The sequence below is a fragment of the Parasteatoda tepidariorum genome, chromosome 2, assembly GCF_043381705.1.
Source record: "Parasteatoda tepidariorum isolate YZ-2023 chromosome 2, CAS_Ptep_4.0, whole genome shotgun sequence".
Classification (NCBI taxonomy): Eukaryota; Metazoa; Arthropoda; class Arachnida; order Araneae; family Theridiidae; genus Parasteatoda; species Parasteatoda tepidariorum.
Genome location: NC_092205.1, coordinates 47,080,787 through 47,100,325, shown reverse-complemented (window position 1 = coordinate 47,100,325; position 19,539 = coordinate 47,080,787). Strand labels below are relative to the sequence as shown.

Below are 19,539 nucleotides of genomic sequence, written 5' to 3'. Positions count from 1 at the left end.
TTGTAAATTCGTTACTCAAATTTATAAAAAAACGTGAGTGCTTTACTTTAATTTGCGTGAGTAATTGCCATAATCATATTTATATATTATGAATTGTACTGAGTTGTGTTTTCGTACATATATTTATAAAAAAATTCTTTTGGTCATTGGGAATGGTTGGTGTAGTCAACTATTCACAGGGAGTTATGTTTTTCACTACTCTTTTTGGATTACTTGTCAAAATTGAATTTCAAGAATTAAGTGCATGTTATAGATTTCTAATTAATTTTAAGCTAGGAAAAAATAAACAATAAAACAAATATGAGGAAGGTGGAATAAAGAATATAAAAACCAGATGGATTGTTGAATGGGCCTTAGGGTGTTTCAATAAATCCTTATCATCATCATTTACCAATTTATTCTAGCAATAAAACAGGTTATGATGTTTCTATTTGCAATGATCTCATTAATGAGTCGTCATATTTTGATAGCATTTTCTTCCTAGATGAAAAATTAATTTGCTAATTTTGCCTGTGACTTGCTATGCTCTAAATGTTTTGCGTCATGTTAAAAGAAAGAAATACATAAAGCTTTATGCTCATTAAAGAACTCAAAAATAAAAATTGTCAAAATGCCGACTGTTTTGATGGAACAAGATTGAAAAATATGGTTTTCTGGAAAATGCGATTTAAGTTTACGCTTTATTACTATACTCAATGATCATCGAATTTTTTTTTTTTTGAAAGTTCGAATTTTTGAAACAATAATTATTTATCTTTATGAAAACAAGAAGAAGAAAAAAAAGTAGACTTTCTGAAAATATCTGGATGGTGCAACCCTTAGTAAAGCATTCCACTAATAGTTGTTAAAATTTTTTTTTGCAATATTTTGAATTACTTCTGTGTGATTTCAACAAGCATCCACTACACTAAAAATATTAAAAATTATGACACAAATGATTCAAAATAGAAAAATAAAGGTAGGTTATAAAATGTGATAAGAAAATGCATTTAAGTTTATTTAATCTTATAGTACTATACTACACGTTAAAGTATATTTTTACAAAGCTTTAAGTCAATAAGTGAAACCTTGGAAGAGAAAGGTTCTAGAATTTTTTCTATTAGGCTATTAAAGATAGAAAATAGTTTTTTTTACAATTATTTTTCTAATCTGTGGATCTGTTTTAAGCAACAACGCAATTATCTCATTAAGATTTTGCACATTTTTTTTGATAATCTACATATTAAACTTAAAATACTTTTCAGAGCTCAATTTTTAAATTTTCTTTATTATTTATTTATATTTTTTTTTTAATGTACGGTCTATTTCTTACTAAAATTTGCTTTTCTTGGCTTACATCTTTGCCAAAAATTAATTTTTTTTATTTGTTTCGTTAAAGTCGTTTTATCTGAATTATTGGCGTATAATTTTCATAAAATTGTTGCAATATTTTTTGAGAGTTCATGTCCATCAAGGGAATACTTTTTAAGGGGTCTTCAAAAATTGATTAAAAATTTTTTAAATGAAGTTTTAAAATATTGCTCTTTCATATGTTTAAAATATCAGAAAAATAATTATTAGAATATGCTTTTTTTATTAAAAAATATGCTTCATTTACTAAAAAATATGCTTTTTTTTGTCCTCTAAAATACGTATAACCCATTAATGAACCTTCTTTAATAAAATTTCTGTTTTTGATATAAATGCAGGTACTATTCCTGAAAACTAATTGTCGAAAGACAAAGATATCGAAATCTCCAAAATGACAAATGTTTCAGGTTCAAGCACTGAAGTTGCTATTTATCATAAATTTTTTTCTTCAAATTTTATTGCTTTTTTAATATTTAAATACAAAAATTCAAAGAAAATTGCTGTCTAAGAATTATTTTTATTTTAATTTCAAAAATTAATCATAAAAAGTTATAAAAAAATTTAATTTTAATAAGCGATTTGATAAAATGATAATTGAATGAATAGATTAAAATGCCCACCGCTTAACTTTCAGAACAGGAAAGAATTCAGCTGATTGTCTCTGCTTTTTTCGAGCATGCTGGCTTTCCTGAATTAAAAAAAAAGAAAAAGAAAACCCGGTGTTTTTTTTCATGTTATTCAATGGGAAAGTAATACGCAACAGGGAAATTTCTATACGTGCTCAAAATTTGGAAGGTGTTAATTTACTAAATTGTTTTAATTCTTGGCATTATTTAACTATTTATAGTAATTTTAAAGAATTGTATAATCAATCTATTGTGAAAATTACAAAAGGACACACATCATCCAACCATGACCAAGCACACAGCTCTATCTTTAGGGCTCTGTTTCTTAGCGGCCATGGTAGAAATGCCGCGTAATTTTATCTCTGGTCAGACGACGTGGATAGCATCTGAGCTGGTATCACACTCTCCAAACTTCCACATTACAACCAAAGAGAAATGTTTCAGCCACGATAGATTTAGCTTGCACCTTGTTTCACATATACGCCCTTAATTATAACGGGATATTTAAGAATAGTAGCACCTTATTTATAGGATTGTCAGTCAACGATAAAAAAAACTAAATTTATGGCGTAGTACAGTGCACCGAAAAAAAAAGAAAAACGAACCACTCTGAATAACTTTTGATCTAATGATTGGGTCTTCACGTTCTAGGATTCATTATCAATGGTTCAAAGGGGTAACTTCAAATATACTAATTAATTAATACAGACTACAGCTTAAGTTGCGAAATCAGACCAAACACGTACTTTCTCTGAATAACTCAACCTTTATTTCGTCAGATTTAGATTTCTGAACTCCAAAATATAGGGGTAGTCGCATTCTGGAAAATATGGTCCCAATATAGTTTGTTCAAGAGAGTGATCCAATGTTTGGACCTCATAAAGTTAATTTTATTTTTGAATATTTCGCCATATTTTGGGAATTTTTTAAACTAATTGAAAAGCTTTTGCATGCAATTAAAAAATTCGTTTATCCAAACATAATTTCACGCATAAATAACTTTTAGCAAGTATTTTTATTTTATTGAATTTTGAAAAACATAGCTTTCTCGTTTATCCTTTATCCAAAGATAACTCCATGCAAAAAAAAAAAAAAATAGTTAATATTTACTATATTTTTATTATTTTGTTTGCTTATAGTTGAATAAAGTTTGAATTGTCAAATATATAATTTTTTACATCATGTAATTTTACATCGCAAAACACAAAATTTGAGCGAAATTAGTTGAATAGCTCCAGAGAAATCGAATTTTAAATACGCGAATCGAATTGTCGAATTTTTTAAAACTCGATTTCTCAGGAACTTCAACCGATTTCGCTCAAATTTTGTATTTCGCCTTATAAAATTACGTACTTTAAAAATGATGTTGTTAAAGCGCCATCTACTCGAGCCTTGAAAATGCACATTTTCAAGGCTCGAATAGATGGTGAGATCATCGTTGTGTGCGTGTAAGCGAACACCATGTAAAGTGATAATAAATGAGTGTTTTATTTCTACAGTCCATTAAAGATGTAATTATTTAATGGATATTCAGCTCTAGTTCTTTCCTTCGGTAAGTTACCCATCAATTGAGCTGATATGATAGGCTTTACCTTAAGGCATGTTAAATCAGCTCAATTAATGGGTAAGAAAGAACTAGAGCTGAATATCCAGATGTAAAAATATTTATACCTTTACTATTCAAAATTTTTTCGACTATTATTAAACTAAATAACAAATATTAACTAAAATTTATTTTTTGCATGAAATTATCTTTGGATAAACAAAGCTCTCGAGCTATGGCGAAGAACGCAAAAAATAAAACTAACATAGTAAGGTTCAAACTGTGCATCGTTCTCCTCATCAAACTATGGGGACCATATTTCCCTGATTGCGGCTACCCTCTAGAATATGGGGCTCAAGAATCTGAATCCGTCCGAAAAAAAAAATATGTTTATTCAGAGAAAGTGTGTTTTTGTGTTTGATTTCGTGACTTAAAATATCGCCTGCCCTAATTAATTTGCATATTTGAGGTCACCCCCTCGAACCATTAAGATTGAGTCCTCTCGAATGTGAAGATCCGATCATTAGATCAAAAGTTATTTCAGGGCGGTTCGTTTTTTTTCTTCTTTTTTTGGAACACTGTACATTTCCATACAACTGTGAAGAGGAAGAGAGGAAAGTGTGGAGGTCAACACACAACACATGGAACCGCCGATCTTCTTCCCAGATAACCCATTCGAGCCTTTCAATCACTGTGAAATTTTTTATACCGTGAAAAGCTGGCCAATCAAGTTCATCTTTTTTCTTCACGACAATTAGAGGAATAGAATCATATGCAGTGAGAACGAACCCTCAAGTTCTCGGTCCCCTCCTTTAGTATTTTATAAGTAAGCTCAAAGCTAGTAAAAGAACGTGCGATAAGGAAAATCATTTGTATGTTTGTAAACAAATGGAAGTGACATTGGTATTGACCTGTTGTTTTGGTATAAAGTTCATAATTTTTATTTAAATGTTTAGGAATATATTTAATTTTATGAAACTTTACATTTTAAATTGAAGTTAGCAATTAAATGTTTACTTAAATAAGAATTAAAGAAATTACATTTTTATGATAATTTTTTCTTCTTTTCCATCTAACTCTTACCAACGTTCAATGATTTAAATCAACTTGGTTTTAAACTAGATTTGTTCATAATTTAAATCAATTGATTTTTTTGAAAATATCATTGATTTAAATCGAATAATTTTTTTAAAAATGCCATCAATTTAGAAATTTATAAATCATTTTAATGTGAGGTTGTTAAATGTTTTTATTGATATTTATATTTTTAAAATTTATTGTAGATATATTGCTGTTTTAAATTATTTCCAATTAACAAATATAAATTTTTCCTACTATAGCACTTAGCTGTGTGTAATAAATCACAGAATTTTTGAAATATTTTAAAATTCTTATCAGTTTTTTGAATATTTCAGAATGTAGGCTTAAAAAAAAGTGAAAAATTAATTTTTTACCTGTATATATCTGAAAGTGGTTATTAAAAAGAGATTTTGTTTGTTGAAAAACACGTGCTACTAATGAAAATATTATAAATTCTAGTTTTAAAACGCTATTTTCAAAACCACATTTTATTTTAATGGTGCAAACATATTTCTAAATTTTTAAACATATACAGTATTGAAAGGAACCTTTTCTAATCAGGCATTAAAAAGCCGTTTAAAGTTAAACTCAGACTGCTTTATCTTCCATTTTTGAGCATGACCACTTGGATCAGTCTGCGTAGGGACCGAGGGTGTGCGGTATTGGTCCTCGTTAAACTGTGCTACTGTAACGTGCAGGTCGTTAGGCTTCCGAAGCGGGGGTGCAATCCCCTCTGCAGAGGATCAAAATTGTGATGGGATGTCTTCGGATCATCCTGAGGGATGTTTCCCAGCCCATTGTGCAGCTCTAGTGCGATGTAAATGAACTACAACCAGGGGTCTGTCCAGGCCGAATTTACTACCGTTTAGCGGTACCTTCACAAATTCAATTTTAGTTAAAACGGTAGTTTCACAAATTCAACTTTAGGAAAAACGGTAGCTTCACAAAATACTTTTTCTTAAAATTTTGTTTTTGTATCCCTTAAGAAACATTAAATCTATATTTTTACCATGTTTTTGTGTTGATTTTTTAATATAATTTTTAATTTTTCACAAATTATGTCTAAATTTTCACAAAATGGGTACCTCTCGGAAAAACCTAGACAGACCCNATTTTAATCTGTTTTTCTGTAGCTAAAAGCAATAAATTTCTATTTTATTTTTAATCTGCTATTATGGATTGAAATGTTAGTTATGATTTATTCCTAATAACTTTTCAATTATGTCACCATTTATAAAATTATATTACTAATTATTAATAAAATTTTTTATATTATTTAAAAAAAAATTAAAAACTCCCATTTTAGTAAAAAAAAAAAGATAGACTTAAATGAAATAAATTGGATTTAAAAAGAAGAAAAAAGATAAACGTAAAGCTTGATTGTTATTAGAATTTTTGTTTTATTATACTGCTTATAGACAATAACTTTATTGATCATATCTTTTTTTTAAAAGTAATTTTTCTTTGTTCAGATAAATGTTTATTCTACCTTTTAACATTTATCTAGTCATAGAATTCTCATTTTGGTAATTAAAGATTTGTTGGATGAAGCCATAAGTTTAGAATATTTATTATGTTTGAATGATCTTACATTGTTTCTATTACCAAATTAACATTTTTTCAATTTTATAGGTTATGGAAAATACTGATTTGCTGGATCAAGTTCGTAAATTTAAACTGAAAGGTTTAAAACGAGTATCAACCACTGTAACTAGTGAAAATGGTGTTCGATACACTGAAACTTTGAAAGATGATGGCTGCTATGAAACATTGCCTGAATTTTCCTTGAATCCTGGTTTTGTAATTGATAACAGCTTGGATATTACAGTTTCCTTAGTTTTAGAAGGATTAATACTTGGTAATTATTTTATGCCTGCTTGTAAAATGTGTTAATTAATTATGTCCATTATAAACTGTCTAATTATTTAAGTTTTTATTTTACTTTTAAGTTATTTATAATACATAGTTTATTAATGCTGTAATTGTTCACTTCTACACTTTAAATTTTTTTCATTTGTTAAAATATTGGATTAATTTTCTAAACTATGCCATTTAGATTTAATTCTCATTGCTAAATGTTAGAAATATGCTCAAGTTTCATGGGAAATATTTCTATATTAGCATCTGTACACCAACTATAATTGCCAAGGTGTTGAAATGTCTTTGTATATGAAAAAAATTCAAAATAATGTGTTATAGATTATGTAAATGAATGTAAATGTATAATGTAAATGATTATATTTCTGGTGTTTCTTTTTGAAAATGTTATATCAGTTCTGCATATTTTCGAAAATGACCTAATGCATCTAGCTTAAATTTTTATTATAGTTTATTATTACTTAAACGATATCTTGTTCTTGCATATATATATAATTTACAATTTTAAATAAGTTCATGTTATAAAGGTTTAATATTTATTTTAAATATTTAATCAATATTCCATAATGAGCAAATTAATAAGCTAATTATAAACACACTTAAAATGGTCAAAATTCAGAATCGGTATTTCACAATCTTCAAACTTATTAACTAATTATAAAAACACTTAAAATTGTCAAGATTCGGAATCAATTCACTGTAATTTAATTGATCGTAAAAAAGTTTTTCTTAACCCTTTGTTTTTTATACAGCCGCAGACTTCTTTTTTCATCTTTGTTTCATATTGCATTTTGTTATACAGCTACCTCTACGCAACTTCCATCTGACCTAATAGTTTGCTGAAAATGTACATTACATTTTAATACATATTACTCTTTGGAGGCTAATCTTAAAAGGAACTAAAAGCCCATCATAAGCAATAAAAGTGTTTTCCAAACCAAATTAAGTACCCACTAATATTGTAAAACCACATGTCCACCACAAGATGAAAGTCGACGTGTTGGTGGTGGTGGCAGTTACTTTGGAAACTGGTTATTTCATGGTACAGTCGAACCTGCCTATCTCGAATCTCGCGGGAAAGGGAAAAAAATTTGAGATAGAGAGGTTTCGAGATATACAGGTAAGTTTAAAAAATGAAATTCGAGCAGCAATGTTTAATTAAAAGAAACTTTAAATCATTTATGTTGTAAAGAATTTAATTATGATTACATATTAATTACATCTAATAAAAGTTTTTAACAGTCATACGCACCTCATAGGTAGTCTTTTAATGATTTCTGACGTCGGATTTTNAAAAAGTTTTTATTAACCCTTTGTTTTTTATACAGCCGCAGACTTGTTTTTTCATCTTTGTTTCATATTGCATTTTGTTATACAGCTACCTCTATGCAACTTCCATCTTACCTAATAGTTTGCTAAAAATGTACATTATATTTTTATACACATTACTCTTTGGAGGCTAATCTTAAAATGAACTAAAAGCCCATCATAAAAGCTTACCTGTGTAGGCAATAAAATAGTGTTTTCAAAGCAAATTAAGTACTCACTAACACTGGAAAACCACTTGTCCACCACAGGATGAAAGTAGATGTGTTGGTGGCAGTTACTTTGAAAACTGGTTATTTCAAGGTATTATAAGTGTGTTATCTATTTAGTTTTTCCATTTACCAAATGGACAAACAGTTGCCTTCCATTGTCCATACAAAAAAGTGGCTTACACATACTTTTATTAACTTTTTCCATAGTCAACTACTTGTCTACTGTTAGGAAATAATCTCATAGTAAGTTCTAGTTAAGAAGCAATTGCTAGCTTATAGTTGCTTATCTTACAAGATATTTTTATGCAGCTAATTTTGTTGTTATTAAAACATTTAAAATTTATGGAAATATGGATTCAAATAATTTTTGATGCATGAGATATTTATATTTTTGTTTGATTCTGATATGAATGTTAAATATTTATTTAAATAATTTATCTTATTTTAGGAGAATGGTTCACTTATTTGGCTAGGAATTATTTTTACATTTTTTATTTACTTCTGTTGCCTAATAGGTGCACTTTTGGGGGTGTTAAATTTGATATTTTATTTCTACATGTCTTGATAAGTGTGTTTGTGTATTCATTATTTATAAAGATACCAAGAGAATTCTAAAATAAATAACAACATATATATTTTTAGAAGACTATCGAACAAATACAACAAACTGGAAGCACTAAAGGCCAGGTATGACTAAACCCTATGCATCATCCAGTTTTTGAAATATTTCATGTCCAATTTATTATAATATAGAGTATATGAATACCATTAGATGCTGTTTTCTATATCATTTGCATCATCCAGTTCCTGAAATATTTCATGTTCAATTTATTATAATATTGAGTATATAAATGTCATTAAATGCTATTTTCTATATCATTTGTTAGTAGCATTTTGAAAAAAATTATTATTTATCATAATTATTATTATTTTCTTCTAATTTTTACAATTTTGTGGAATTATTTTTGTAAAATTAAGAAGATAACAAACTAATCACTAATATACTACTCAACAAAATACACTTTAAAATTTCTAGGTTTCAGTAAAAAGTTACTGGGACAAATACAATCCAAATTACTAGGCGTGTTAAATTATAAGGTAGGTATTGTTAAAAACAATGTATGACAATAAAATTACTAGTAATGCAATAAAAAATAAAAGTGGAACATTTTAAAGAACTGTCAAATTAAAAATATTAGTCAACACTTTCGATTAAGAAAAAGTTTCTGAAAAAAAAATTGTGATTTTAATTTCTCAGATAAATTTTAATGCTTGTATAAGTCTTGTTTCAAAGACTTTCATTATTTTTTTATTCAAGTCTTATTTTGTTTGGTATTTAATGAGATTTGGGAATCAAAATTGGAATTTCTTTTGGTATATTTAAAATGTCTATAGCAGTTTTCTATTACAAGAATGTCTTTGTCTCTTGTATTAGAAAAAACTCTCTACCTAACTTAATCTCTTCTTGTAGTTATTGTTCTCTTTTGCTTAGAAAATTTATACTATCAGTACTCTCATATTAGGTAAATACTAAAATCAGTAGGTTCTGTCCTGTTGCATTTTCACTATATCTTATTACCAATAACAATGTTATGAAAGTCTGAAATTCGGTAAACGTTAATATTCTCCAGTGAATGTTAACATTCAAATAACTTTTGTGAATGTAAAAAATTCAGTCATTAATATCATTATTTTGCTTTTATAATAGAAAATTTAAAAATTCAGCAGTGAATGTTGAATGAAAATGTTTGTTTTTAATCCTTTTATCAGTGCATCCTGAATATTCATAACAGCTAGTGTAAATGAAAATTAATGGTATTTAAGGAAGTTATTTTGCTCAACCTTTATCATAAGTACATGCCTAATGGTAACATTTGCTTTTGCAAGAAAGTTATAATGAAATGTAATAAATTTTTTCAAATATTCACTGGAACAACTTCGTGAATATACATACACTGGAGATTTTACTAATTTTATTGCTTCATACTAACATTGAAATTGAACAATTTATTTCAGAAATTGAAGTTGACAATGCTTTGAAGATAATTCCACAATAAATGGGTCAACTAATGTAAATTGTTTTTGTAAAAATAATTAATATTTAATTACCAATTAATACCATTTTAAAATTATCTTTGTAGGTTCCCAAGATGTCGCTATGGAGCTCAAAATTTTGGAAGACTTCAATGTGACTCATGTTTTGAACATAGGTTATAAAATTCCAAACTATTATGAATCTAAGTTTATTTATAAAAACGTTGATATTTTGGATGAGCCAAAATCAAATATTAGAACATTCTTTGATGGTTGCTTTGAATTCATTGATGATGGTAGACACGAAGGATGTGTTCTTGTTCACTGCAATGCTGGGGTCTCTAGAGCACCGACTATAGTCATTGCCTATTTAATGAAGACAAATCATATGGCATTAAAAGAAGCATTCAATTTTGTTAAAAGTATACGGCCATATATAAGACCTAATGATGGATTTATGAGAGTACTTGAAGATTATGAAAAAGAAATTTTTGCATAGTCTGTAGCTTAGTGCCAGAACAACCAATGTTTAAGTTTTGAAAAAGGATTTTAACTTTTATCTGTTAGGATAATCGAAGTTAAACTTTACTAAATTGTACTGTTAGTTCCTTTCATGTGACTATATATTATATACATATAAGAACATTTGGTGTGTCAAAAACATATAACTATGCACAAATAACAATATTTTCCTCAAGAAATTTAAAACTTTAGTTTTGGACATTTTAAAAATATGGCATTGGTTATTCTTGCATTAAGCAACATTTTTATACAGTTTTATACTTTAATTTGTTGTGCTTAATTTGTATATTTTTCAAAGTAGACGGTTTTTTTTATCGTGTAAATACATTATTTATTGATTTCAGCTAAGGTTTTGTATAGCTATTGATACTTTTTATGTAGTTTTTATATATATTTTTTACTTCAAATAATTTTATTTGTATCATATGTTTGTTATATTTGCTATGCATATTTTAACCTATTTATATATTGTTCTTGAGAGGAATTTAAGATCAATGCATTTTGTTAAGTTTTATTTTCATCTATACAAATAAAAAAGATTTTAATAATAAAATATGTCCGTATTTCTACATAAAAAAGTTTTTAGTAAAATTGCAATTATTAACTTGTTAAGAAATAATTTTATTACTTTGCATGCTTGAACTACCATTATGATTGTGAACTTTTCTAGAAAAACTGTGATTGACTGATAGTTAAAGATGTGTTATAGATTTAAAAAGCAAGAGTGAATACTAAAAACTGGAATTCATAAATGTTATATAACACGAGTTATAAGGCATAATTTTAGGTAGAGTAGAAAAACGTAAATAGCCATGCCTCTGGTCTTCAAATTGTGGAAGCTTTAACTTCCACGACTCCCTTGGCCAACAGCTGGCTGCTGTGACAGAAGATTACATGGTTAAGAAAAACAAATGCTTGTTGTAATAGAATATTACAATGTTTGTATGATGCTTAAGTTAAAAGTAATCCTTTAAATTAAAAGGCAATACAAGCATCCAAAGTATAGGTTATTTATAAAAAATATTTAAAACTGAAATGTTATATGTATATATTTAACATTAAAAATACTTAAACTGTGAAGAGAACAAAAATAGTTTGAAAGCAATGGAGAAATAATGGTTATGCATTGTATTACTGTTTCATATTTCTTTAATTAACTTCCACGTTTGATTTAACTTTGAAAATGCTGTTTCATACTCACTCACATTGCCTATTTTTAGCGAGAATATCTTTTACAAAATTTTTATTGAAACATTTTATTTATTGTCAGCATTTTATGGTTGAAAGTATTTATATTTTATTACGAAACCATATTTATTATTAAACTGTTATCAGTTCAAAATGTTATTTATATAACAATGAAAAGTTTCATTTATACGTATTGAAATATAGCCAAAATGGTGCCCTCTTTTTACTATTTAAGTTCACAAATTTTTTATATTATCATCTTTACTTTTTTTAGCTAGGTTACTTGTTAAAATTTATTTATTTTACAGGAGGAATAATATTTTCCTGGAAAACTTTGTTGTAAAATACTACTCAATAGGTATAAGTTAACTTAATTATATTGCCTTTGTTTCTAATAGCAATTTATAAAATTTTATTTTTACCCAGATTTTATTAACTTGCTCTTATTTCCACATTCGTTAAATGTTTTTTTATGTGTTGCCTTTTTGATTTTCAGGAGTGTACTTCATTTACTTTTACAACTTTGTATACATTGTTTTATTTTTCTGTTAAAATTTGTTTTTAAGTGTTTTTCCTTTGTATAGCTTAAAATTTTATGTGATTGTTTTCGTGCTGTTGTTGATTTTTTAACTTCAATGCAATGGAACTTCATTAGTTGCATTGGCATGCGCAAACTGCATAGCTTTGCCATAATACTGTTCTGATTTACTCTGTGTTTTCAGTGTAAAAATGTTCAGTATCACCCATAACTTTTAAATGAATTTTTTTAAAAAACTTTAGCATTGTTATGTAATGTTAGTCAGAATATAAAAACATTTTTAACTGCCATTTTGTTTTTTACATATTGAAAATGAATTTTATGCTTAGCATTGAATTATCTAACCAATGTGTCTCAAGATTTCTTCTTCGCATGCTTTCTTAAATAAAGTGAATATTCTAATTTGTATGAGATATCTCATTATGCAATTAAAATTCTAAAATGCCCTTTGTGTGTTGAATTGTTTTGATCAAGCATTGCCAAAACATTTTTAATATTTTTTTAATTATATGTTATTACATTAGTATTAGCACTCGTATCTTATTAATTACCTCCCTTCATGGAATTGCCTTTTTTTTTTAGGTAAACACAGGTTTTTACTCTTTTTTTCTGTTTTTCTTGTGTATCAGACTTAGTATATAGGTCTGCTTTATAAGCTAATTAAAATTAAAGCTATTTAAGTTTGGTGTAGTAAAATCAATTACTACACCAAGCTTCTCAATTACTAAACCAGACTGTAGTAAATCTCAGTTTTTTACCATAAACTCTATATTTGAATTAATTCTATAATTTTGCACTGTTTAATATGAAAAGGATCTATTGAAATTTATGTTACTTTTACCAAATTTATTCATGCTTATGCTACTTCTACTAAAATTATGCATAGATTTTTTACAATGGGTGATCTTTCTTATCTTGCTCTTTAACAGAATGTCATATATTCTTATATACCTGTCCTTTATATTATCGCTTTTGAAAGTTAAACTTAATTTTAAGATGATAAGCTCAGAGTACATTATTCTATTAAAATAGAGACAATTTGGTTTTGAAAAACAGCTACAGTAAATGGTTTTTTCATAAAAAAGAAGAAATTTTGTATTGAAAATTAGTTACAATGCATAGTTATTTTTCAAATGTAGTTGCTAGGGTCATAAATAGAGAAAATTTGGTTTTGAAAATTATCTACAATGTACAGTTATTTTACAAATGCAATGAATGGGGTCATAAATAGAGAAAATTTGGTATTGAAAATTAGCTACATTGTATGGTTATTTCACAAATGCAATGAATGGGCTCATAAATAGAGAAAATTGGGTATTAATAATTAGCTACAATGTACGGTTATTTCAGAAATGCAATGAATGGGGTCATAAATAGAGTAAATTTGGAAATTCCATATAATTTTTCAAAATATTTCAAAACTAAATAAATGGGTACTGTATTTGTAAAGACTCTGAAAAATCTAATCACTGCTATTTACATAAGTGGGCGAAGGCTAATGCCTCGTGTAAAAATTTATTTAAACCTATAGTATTTAAGAGGCCCTCATTTGATATTTTTTTATTCTAGAAAGCATGACCAGGGTTATTTTAATCTTAGAGTTTTTATCTTTTATTTGTAACTTTCAAAAAAAGCAGAGTTAGTGAATTAAAATGTATCATGGATAAATGCATTAAAATTTTAATGCCTCAAAATTTTAATTCATTAACACGCATCCTTAAATATTCTGAAGGTATCGAACTATTGGCCTGAAAAACCAGACAGCCTCTATTCTGTATTACAAACAAAGATTAATTGTATGAAAAAATTAAAAAATTTTAGGTATATTGTATTACATTATTAAGGAATTGCATATTTTTGCATATATGTATGCATATTTTTAATTTGGGTTGTATTTTAATAATTTATCGTTGAGTTTCATTTTCTTTTGTTAAATTTATTTTTTTAAAAATGTTAATGAAGTTTATGAGCATTAATGTTACTGTTTTTCTAAGTTATATTAGTAAAAGCAAAATATAATAAAATAAAAGATTGCCTCCCTGTTTCATCAGACCAATGAAGTTAATCATTTCTGTATTCCATCTATTGATGATCTCTAATCATGGCAAAATGTAATATTTTATTGCAGTTTTATTTTTAAATACTACATTGTGAACATATGGTGTTTTTTCCTAACAACATTTTCTTTTTTTTTCCGTCCCGAATACTTGCTGTATGGAAATTTTATTTAATTTTCATCTGATATGGGCTAAAATTAATAACATGTATGTTATAAATATAGTTTGCATTGTTTGCAGGATTTTTTTTGATCGTATTTGTGCTGTTATTAATTTCCAAGACTGATATAATAACTCCTGAAATTATTCTGTCAATTACATATCAATTCAATACGTTTTAAAGTAACCTCCACCTGATCGTATCGCTTCCGTACTTGGCTGTAAAAGCTTCAGAAAAATGTTTTAAAGTTTTTTTTTTCGGAATGCTCTTTGAATATGACACTTTTAATGACTTTGTCATTTTTAAACTCAACAAAATTTTCACTTTTGGTAACAAATGTCTCCAAGAGTTTAGTTCGAAAGGTATGGTGAATGATTCATCTCCTAAACCAAAATATATGCGAAGGGAACAAAGCAGCAATGTTAAGTACGTTGAAGTCAACAAGAAAATCCTTGACGTTAGAGTTCCAGTCAAGTATTTTTAAAAAATATTTCTGAAACATACAGATCCACGTATATAACGGCAGACGAAGTTTTTTTTTTTTAAAAAAAAAAACATATTAACTTGGTATGTAATTCACATTGTATTTTTAGGCGATATTAGATCAATCCTGTGAATTAATTGCTGTATTAGTTTTTGATTAATTGATGCTGATTTTAAGACATTTTTTGTTCATTTTCTGATATTTTGTTAATAATAAAAGCTTTTCTTGAAAGCATTATTTACGACAAAAATTACATTAACGGTATACACGATGTTAAATTTATAAATAAATCTGTTGAAAGTCTAAGAAATTGTCGAGAGCTCAATGTTGAAGAGGAAATTTTATTTGATTGCCAGTAAAATCTACAGATGGCGTTGGCAGCGCCTCTGAAATTAAATTTAAGGGAAGTCCATAGGGCATTTATCAATAATGCTAAAACTGACATTTTTTCGATTTATCTTTTTTAAGAAACTACTTACGATATCGCTTTGAAATATTTTGGGGATATTTGAGATTATATCAATTGTACGCTGTTATAATGTTTTCAAAAGTGAGTGTTCCTCAAAAGTGATGAAACTTTTTAAAAAATTAAAAGTTCTCAGCTCATAATTTTTAAAAAAAAATTTCTGCCAATTATATACATTAACAGCTATCATAGAGTTAACATGTCTGTGTAAATATTCTGTTACAAAAAAAAAAGAAAAAAAAAAACAAAACAAAACCGAAGCAATATTCTATTTAGATGCTGAGAGTTAGTTAAAAGTTAGTTTTAGCATTTTTCGTCTATGCCTTACAGACTCCCCTAAATTCTGAACATTCTTTTTTATTTGAACCATAGACTTATGAGAATTGTTTTGCGCGACATTTCAATCATTAAATTTAAAAGAATTAAGCAATTTTTAACTGTTATAGTGTTAGTGTTTTCCATTAAAATTTTGTTATTAAACTTGAGTTTTTTTCCTTTTAAACGAACCAAAACCACGGAACCATCTATTTAGGATTATATTCTTCGATAAGGGTTCCATAGGAGAGTCTTAAGTCATTGTTCATATAAATCTTTCACACGTTTAATAGCTTAATTTCACAGATTTTTTTAAAAATAATTATATTTAATAAAGATCAAAAATAATATGACGAACGATGCTTTACAATTTACTGCGTATATGAGTAGAAATTTATAATAAAAATAAGCTCAATCACAATAATTTAATTACACATTTTGGATTATTTTTAATGTCGTATTTCATAATTACAAAGTTAAATATTTTGTAAACTCAGTTCAAATTCCATGTCCTGTCTTTTTTTTTTTTTCAATATGAAAATTAGCATGGTTATGAATATTTACAGGTATAGTTCGCAAAAAAAAAGAAAAAACAGACCACCCTGAATAACTTTTGATCTAATAATCAGATCTTCACATTCTAGGACTCTAATGCTGTTAATTAGTGCTGACGATATTATAAGCTATGAATATTATTATATTACAGACGATAATATAAACTATATATATTATATTCTATGACATCAGACACAAGAACCTAATTTCTCTAAATAAATATACTTTTTTTCGACGGATTTTCATCCCTCAAAATATGGGGATAGAGCTAATTTGGGAGACATGGTCCAAAGTTTGGAACCTTTAGCGTTAATTTTACTCTTTGCGTATTTCGCTATATCTTGAGAGTTTTTTAAGCGAATTGTAAAAATTTTTGTGCACAATTGTAAAATTCTTTATGCTAAGATAATTTTAGGAAAAAAAAAACTTTTTGTAAATATTTATTATTTTTTATTATTTAATAACAGTGAAAAATTTTGAATTATAAAGTATAAAATTTTTTATAATATATAAGAGAACGTAATTTTACATGGCAAAATACGAAATTTGAGCGATTTCGGAAGGAGAAATCGATTCTGAGAAATGGAATTTCAAAAATACGAATTAGTCCTAGAAAGTTAACATCTGATTATTAGATCATTATTTAGATTATTATTTAGAGCAGTTTTTTTTCGTGCATATTACGGAACAGATGCCTTGTGTAGAAATACGTTTACAATTGAGTTAAACTTTTTTTGTCAAGTGAAATTAAACCATGGATAATGAACCACATACAGTTCGACCCTTTACAAATCTGACAACCAATAATATCATAAAGATGTGACCGGCAAAATATAGGGTAAATATCAAAGAAATTGGGAATTATCAATGACAGATTATTCATAAGGATTTGAGTAGGTGTGAAGTAAGATTTGAGTAGATAATAAGGAGACTTACAAAAATTACTTGCAACTATTTATGTAGTCACTAAATGCAACTATTTATGTAGTCTCTAATCTCTGATTTAGATGCAAAACAGAATGAAGCAACACTTATCGTTTTTAATTACATAATCGTAGGCGTAAGTGATAACTACAACCACGCTTAATTGAATATAGAAACTAGGAGAAAGATAGTAATGTTTTTTGTTTGAAACCCACTGATAACGTCAGAGATCATTTAGCAGATAGCTGATTATAAAAGAGCATTTATTTTATCAATGAAAACCTCCTCTCGTATTGTTTACTTAGTTTTTCTGTGTTCATATTCGATTGTTTTATAAGCACTAGTTTCCAGCTGAAGTTATTTAGCATTAACTGTATATTTAAAGTGTGTGATGGCTCTGCGTAGAAAAAATGAATACATGTTTACATGGAGAATAGAGAATTATTCTTTCTGCTATCAAAATAACGGTGAGTGCTTGTTCAGTCCCAATTTTATTGATGAAAACCTAAGTGGAAAGGAATGGTTCCTACAGTTGTTTCCAAGAGGCGAGAGTGAGATGACATCGGAATATGTTTCGTGCTACTTGTTTCAAGATTCGTTGGACGAAAGTTCTTTTTCGTTCGACTTAAAAATCGAAATGGTTGGTGCCAGTGGTAAGAAATTAAAAACTTTTGAAGTGACTAATAAATCAACTGGAAATGAATGTAAATGGGGAAGCTCTGAGTTTATTGAAACCCGGGAAATAATGGAAGACGCAGAGAAGAGTGCTGATGATGTGTTAACTGTTTATTGCTACCTGTATGGTGAAAGCTTTAGAAAGTTGAAGTCGGAAGAAAGCATTGCTCGTACAAGGATCGGCGTAGATCGTCTAAGCCTTAGATGGAATGTGTTCTGCAAAAATGGGATGGTTTTAGAAGATATCATATTCCCTCGAGGTATTAAGTTCTTGTTTACCATATCTAAAACTGACAACTCTCTTAAGATAAATGTTAAAATTTTAAAGTCGAAAATTAAACTGTGTTATTATGTTGATTGTAAGTTGACACTACTTGACGCAAGAGACAAAGAGGCATGCACAGAAAGGTCTTCGCATTTGTTTCAGTTAAAGCACCCATTCGAAATTTGGGAGTTTCCTTCGGTTGCTTTCGCGCATGAATTGGTGCGTAATAAAAAGGACTATGCCGAAAACAAAGCCATTGCTTTTTTGTGTGAGTTTTCATGCTCGAATGCTACAGAATCGAACATTCTTTCTGTTTTTGACGATGTTACTCGAATTTCTTCCTTACAAGAAGATTTTAAGTGCATGTTCTTGAGCAAGAAATTTTGTGATGTCAAACTAAGTGTAGAAAATCATGTTATAGAAGCCCATAAAAGTGTCCTGGCGGCTAGATCTCCAATATTCTGTGCTATGTTCGATATGAATATGATTGAAACTCTAACTGGTACCGTTAAAATTGTTGATATCGATTACAATACTGTTAATCTATTTTTGGAGTTTCTGTATACTGATAATGTTGGAGTAATAGATTTTGAGCGTGCAAAAAAACTTTTGATTGTGGCTGATAAGTACCAAGTACTAACATTGAAAGAGAAGTGTTCGATCTTTTTAAATTGTAAAATGTCGTTGACAAATGTATACGAAATATTAGTTTTGGCTGATACAATTAGTCATGCTCGTCTTAAAGCAGCTGCGATCGACTTTATTGTTAAAAATTCAGAAGAAATTCTATTATCATCAGAATGGATAACGTGGCTACAAAACAATACGGAATTGGCATCGGAAGTTTTGTCAAAGCTAACGACAAATTTATCTTGCTAACATAGTGTTGTTTAGTAAAAAAAAACTTTTATCAATTTTTTTATTACTTACCAATTTGTTAATTAACCATGAAAATTATGGATCAATTCACTTTTATGAGTTTATAAGATTATTATTTAAAATGAATTAAATTCATACAATACTTATAAAATCTGTTGTAATTGTTATTTCAAAAAGCTTATTTTTTATAATTAAAGTTTTGTGATCTATTTAAGCTTTTCTTCACTTTTTAAAATTATCGTGTGCAACGTATAAACTTTAATTGCAAACCAAGCCAAATGCACAGCACAACTAAATTTTTTCGATTATTCTAAATTTAATTATTCTTACACAGGGTGCGTAGCGTTTCTAAAAAGTGCTTAAAGGTGCTTATTTTCTATTTTCGTTTTTTAAAAGCCTTTAAAGGTGCTTTTTTCATTGGGTGCTTTTAAAAAGTGCTTAATTTTTCCTTTTTTAAAATGA

The 19,539-nt window shown here is 27.7% G+C and overlaps 2 protein-coding genes across 8 annotated transcripts in view; both read left to right on the top strand.

Annotated features, from left to right (window-relative positions):
- The window catches only part of LOC107453504 (dual specificity protein phosphatase 19), a 46,175-nt gene extending 33,432 nt beyond the window's left edge, over window positions 1–12,743 (top strand). For 5 of the 7 annotated variants that reach the window (XM_071177547.1, XM_071177546.1, XM_043038989.2 and 2 more), the window contains exons 2-3: window positions 6,232–6,457; window positions 10,157–12,743. In XM_071177547.1, the coding sequence (XP_071033648.1) occupies window positions 6,235–6,457; window positions 10,157–10,548 (615 nt within the window). In that variant the 5' untranslated portion in view covers window positions 6,232–6,234 and the 3' untranslated portion in view covers window positions 10,549–12,743. Of the gene's footprint in view, window positions 1–4,362; window positions 4,442–4,640; window positions 4,755–6,231; window positions 6,458–10,156 lie in introns of those variants that run through there. The other 2 variants (XM_043038988.2, XM_043038993.2) reach the window with 2 other exon arrangements.
- A 4,580-nt stretch (window positions 12,744–17,323) lies between these two features.
- On the top strand, window positions 17,324–19,286 carry LOC107453512 (speckle-type POZ protein). Its single transcript, XM_016070380.4, has one exon. It carries the CDS (start codon window positions 17,650–17,652, stop codon window positions 19,075–19,077), a length of 1,428 nt encoding a protein of 475 aa, XP_015925866.1. The 5' UTR covers window positions 17,324–17,649; the 3' UTR covers window positions 19,078–19,286.
- Window positions 19,287–19,539: the final 253 nt, after the last annotated feature.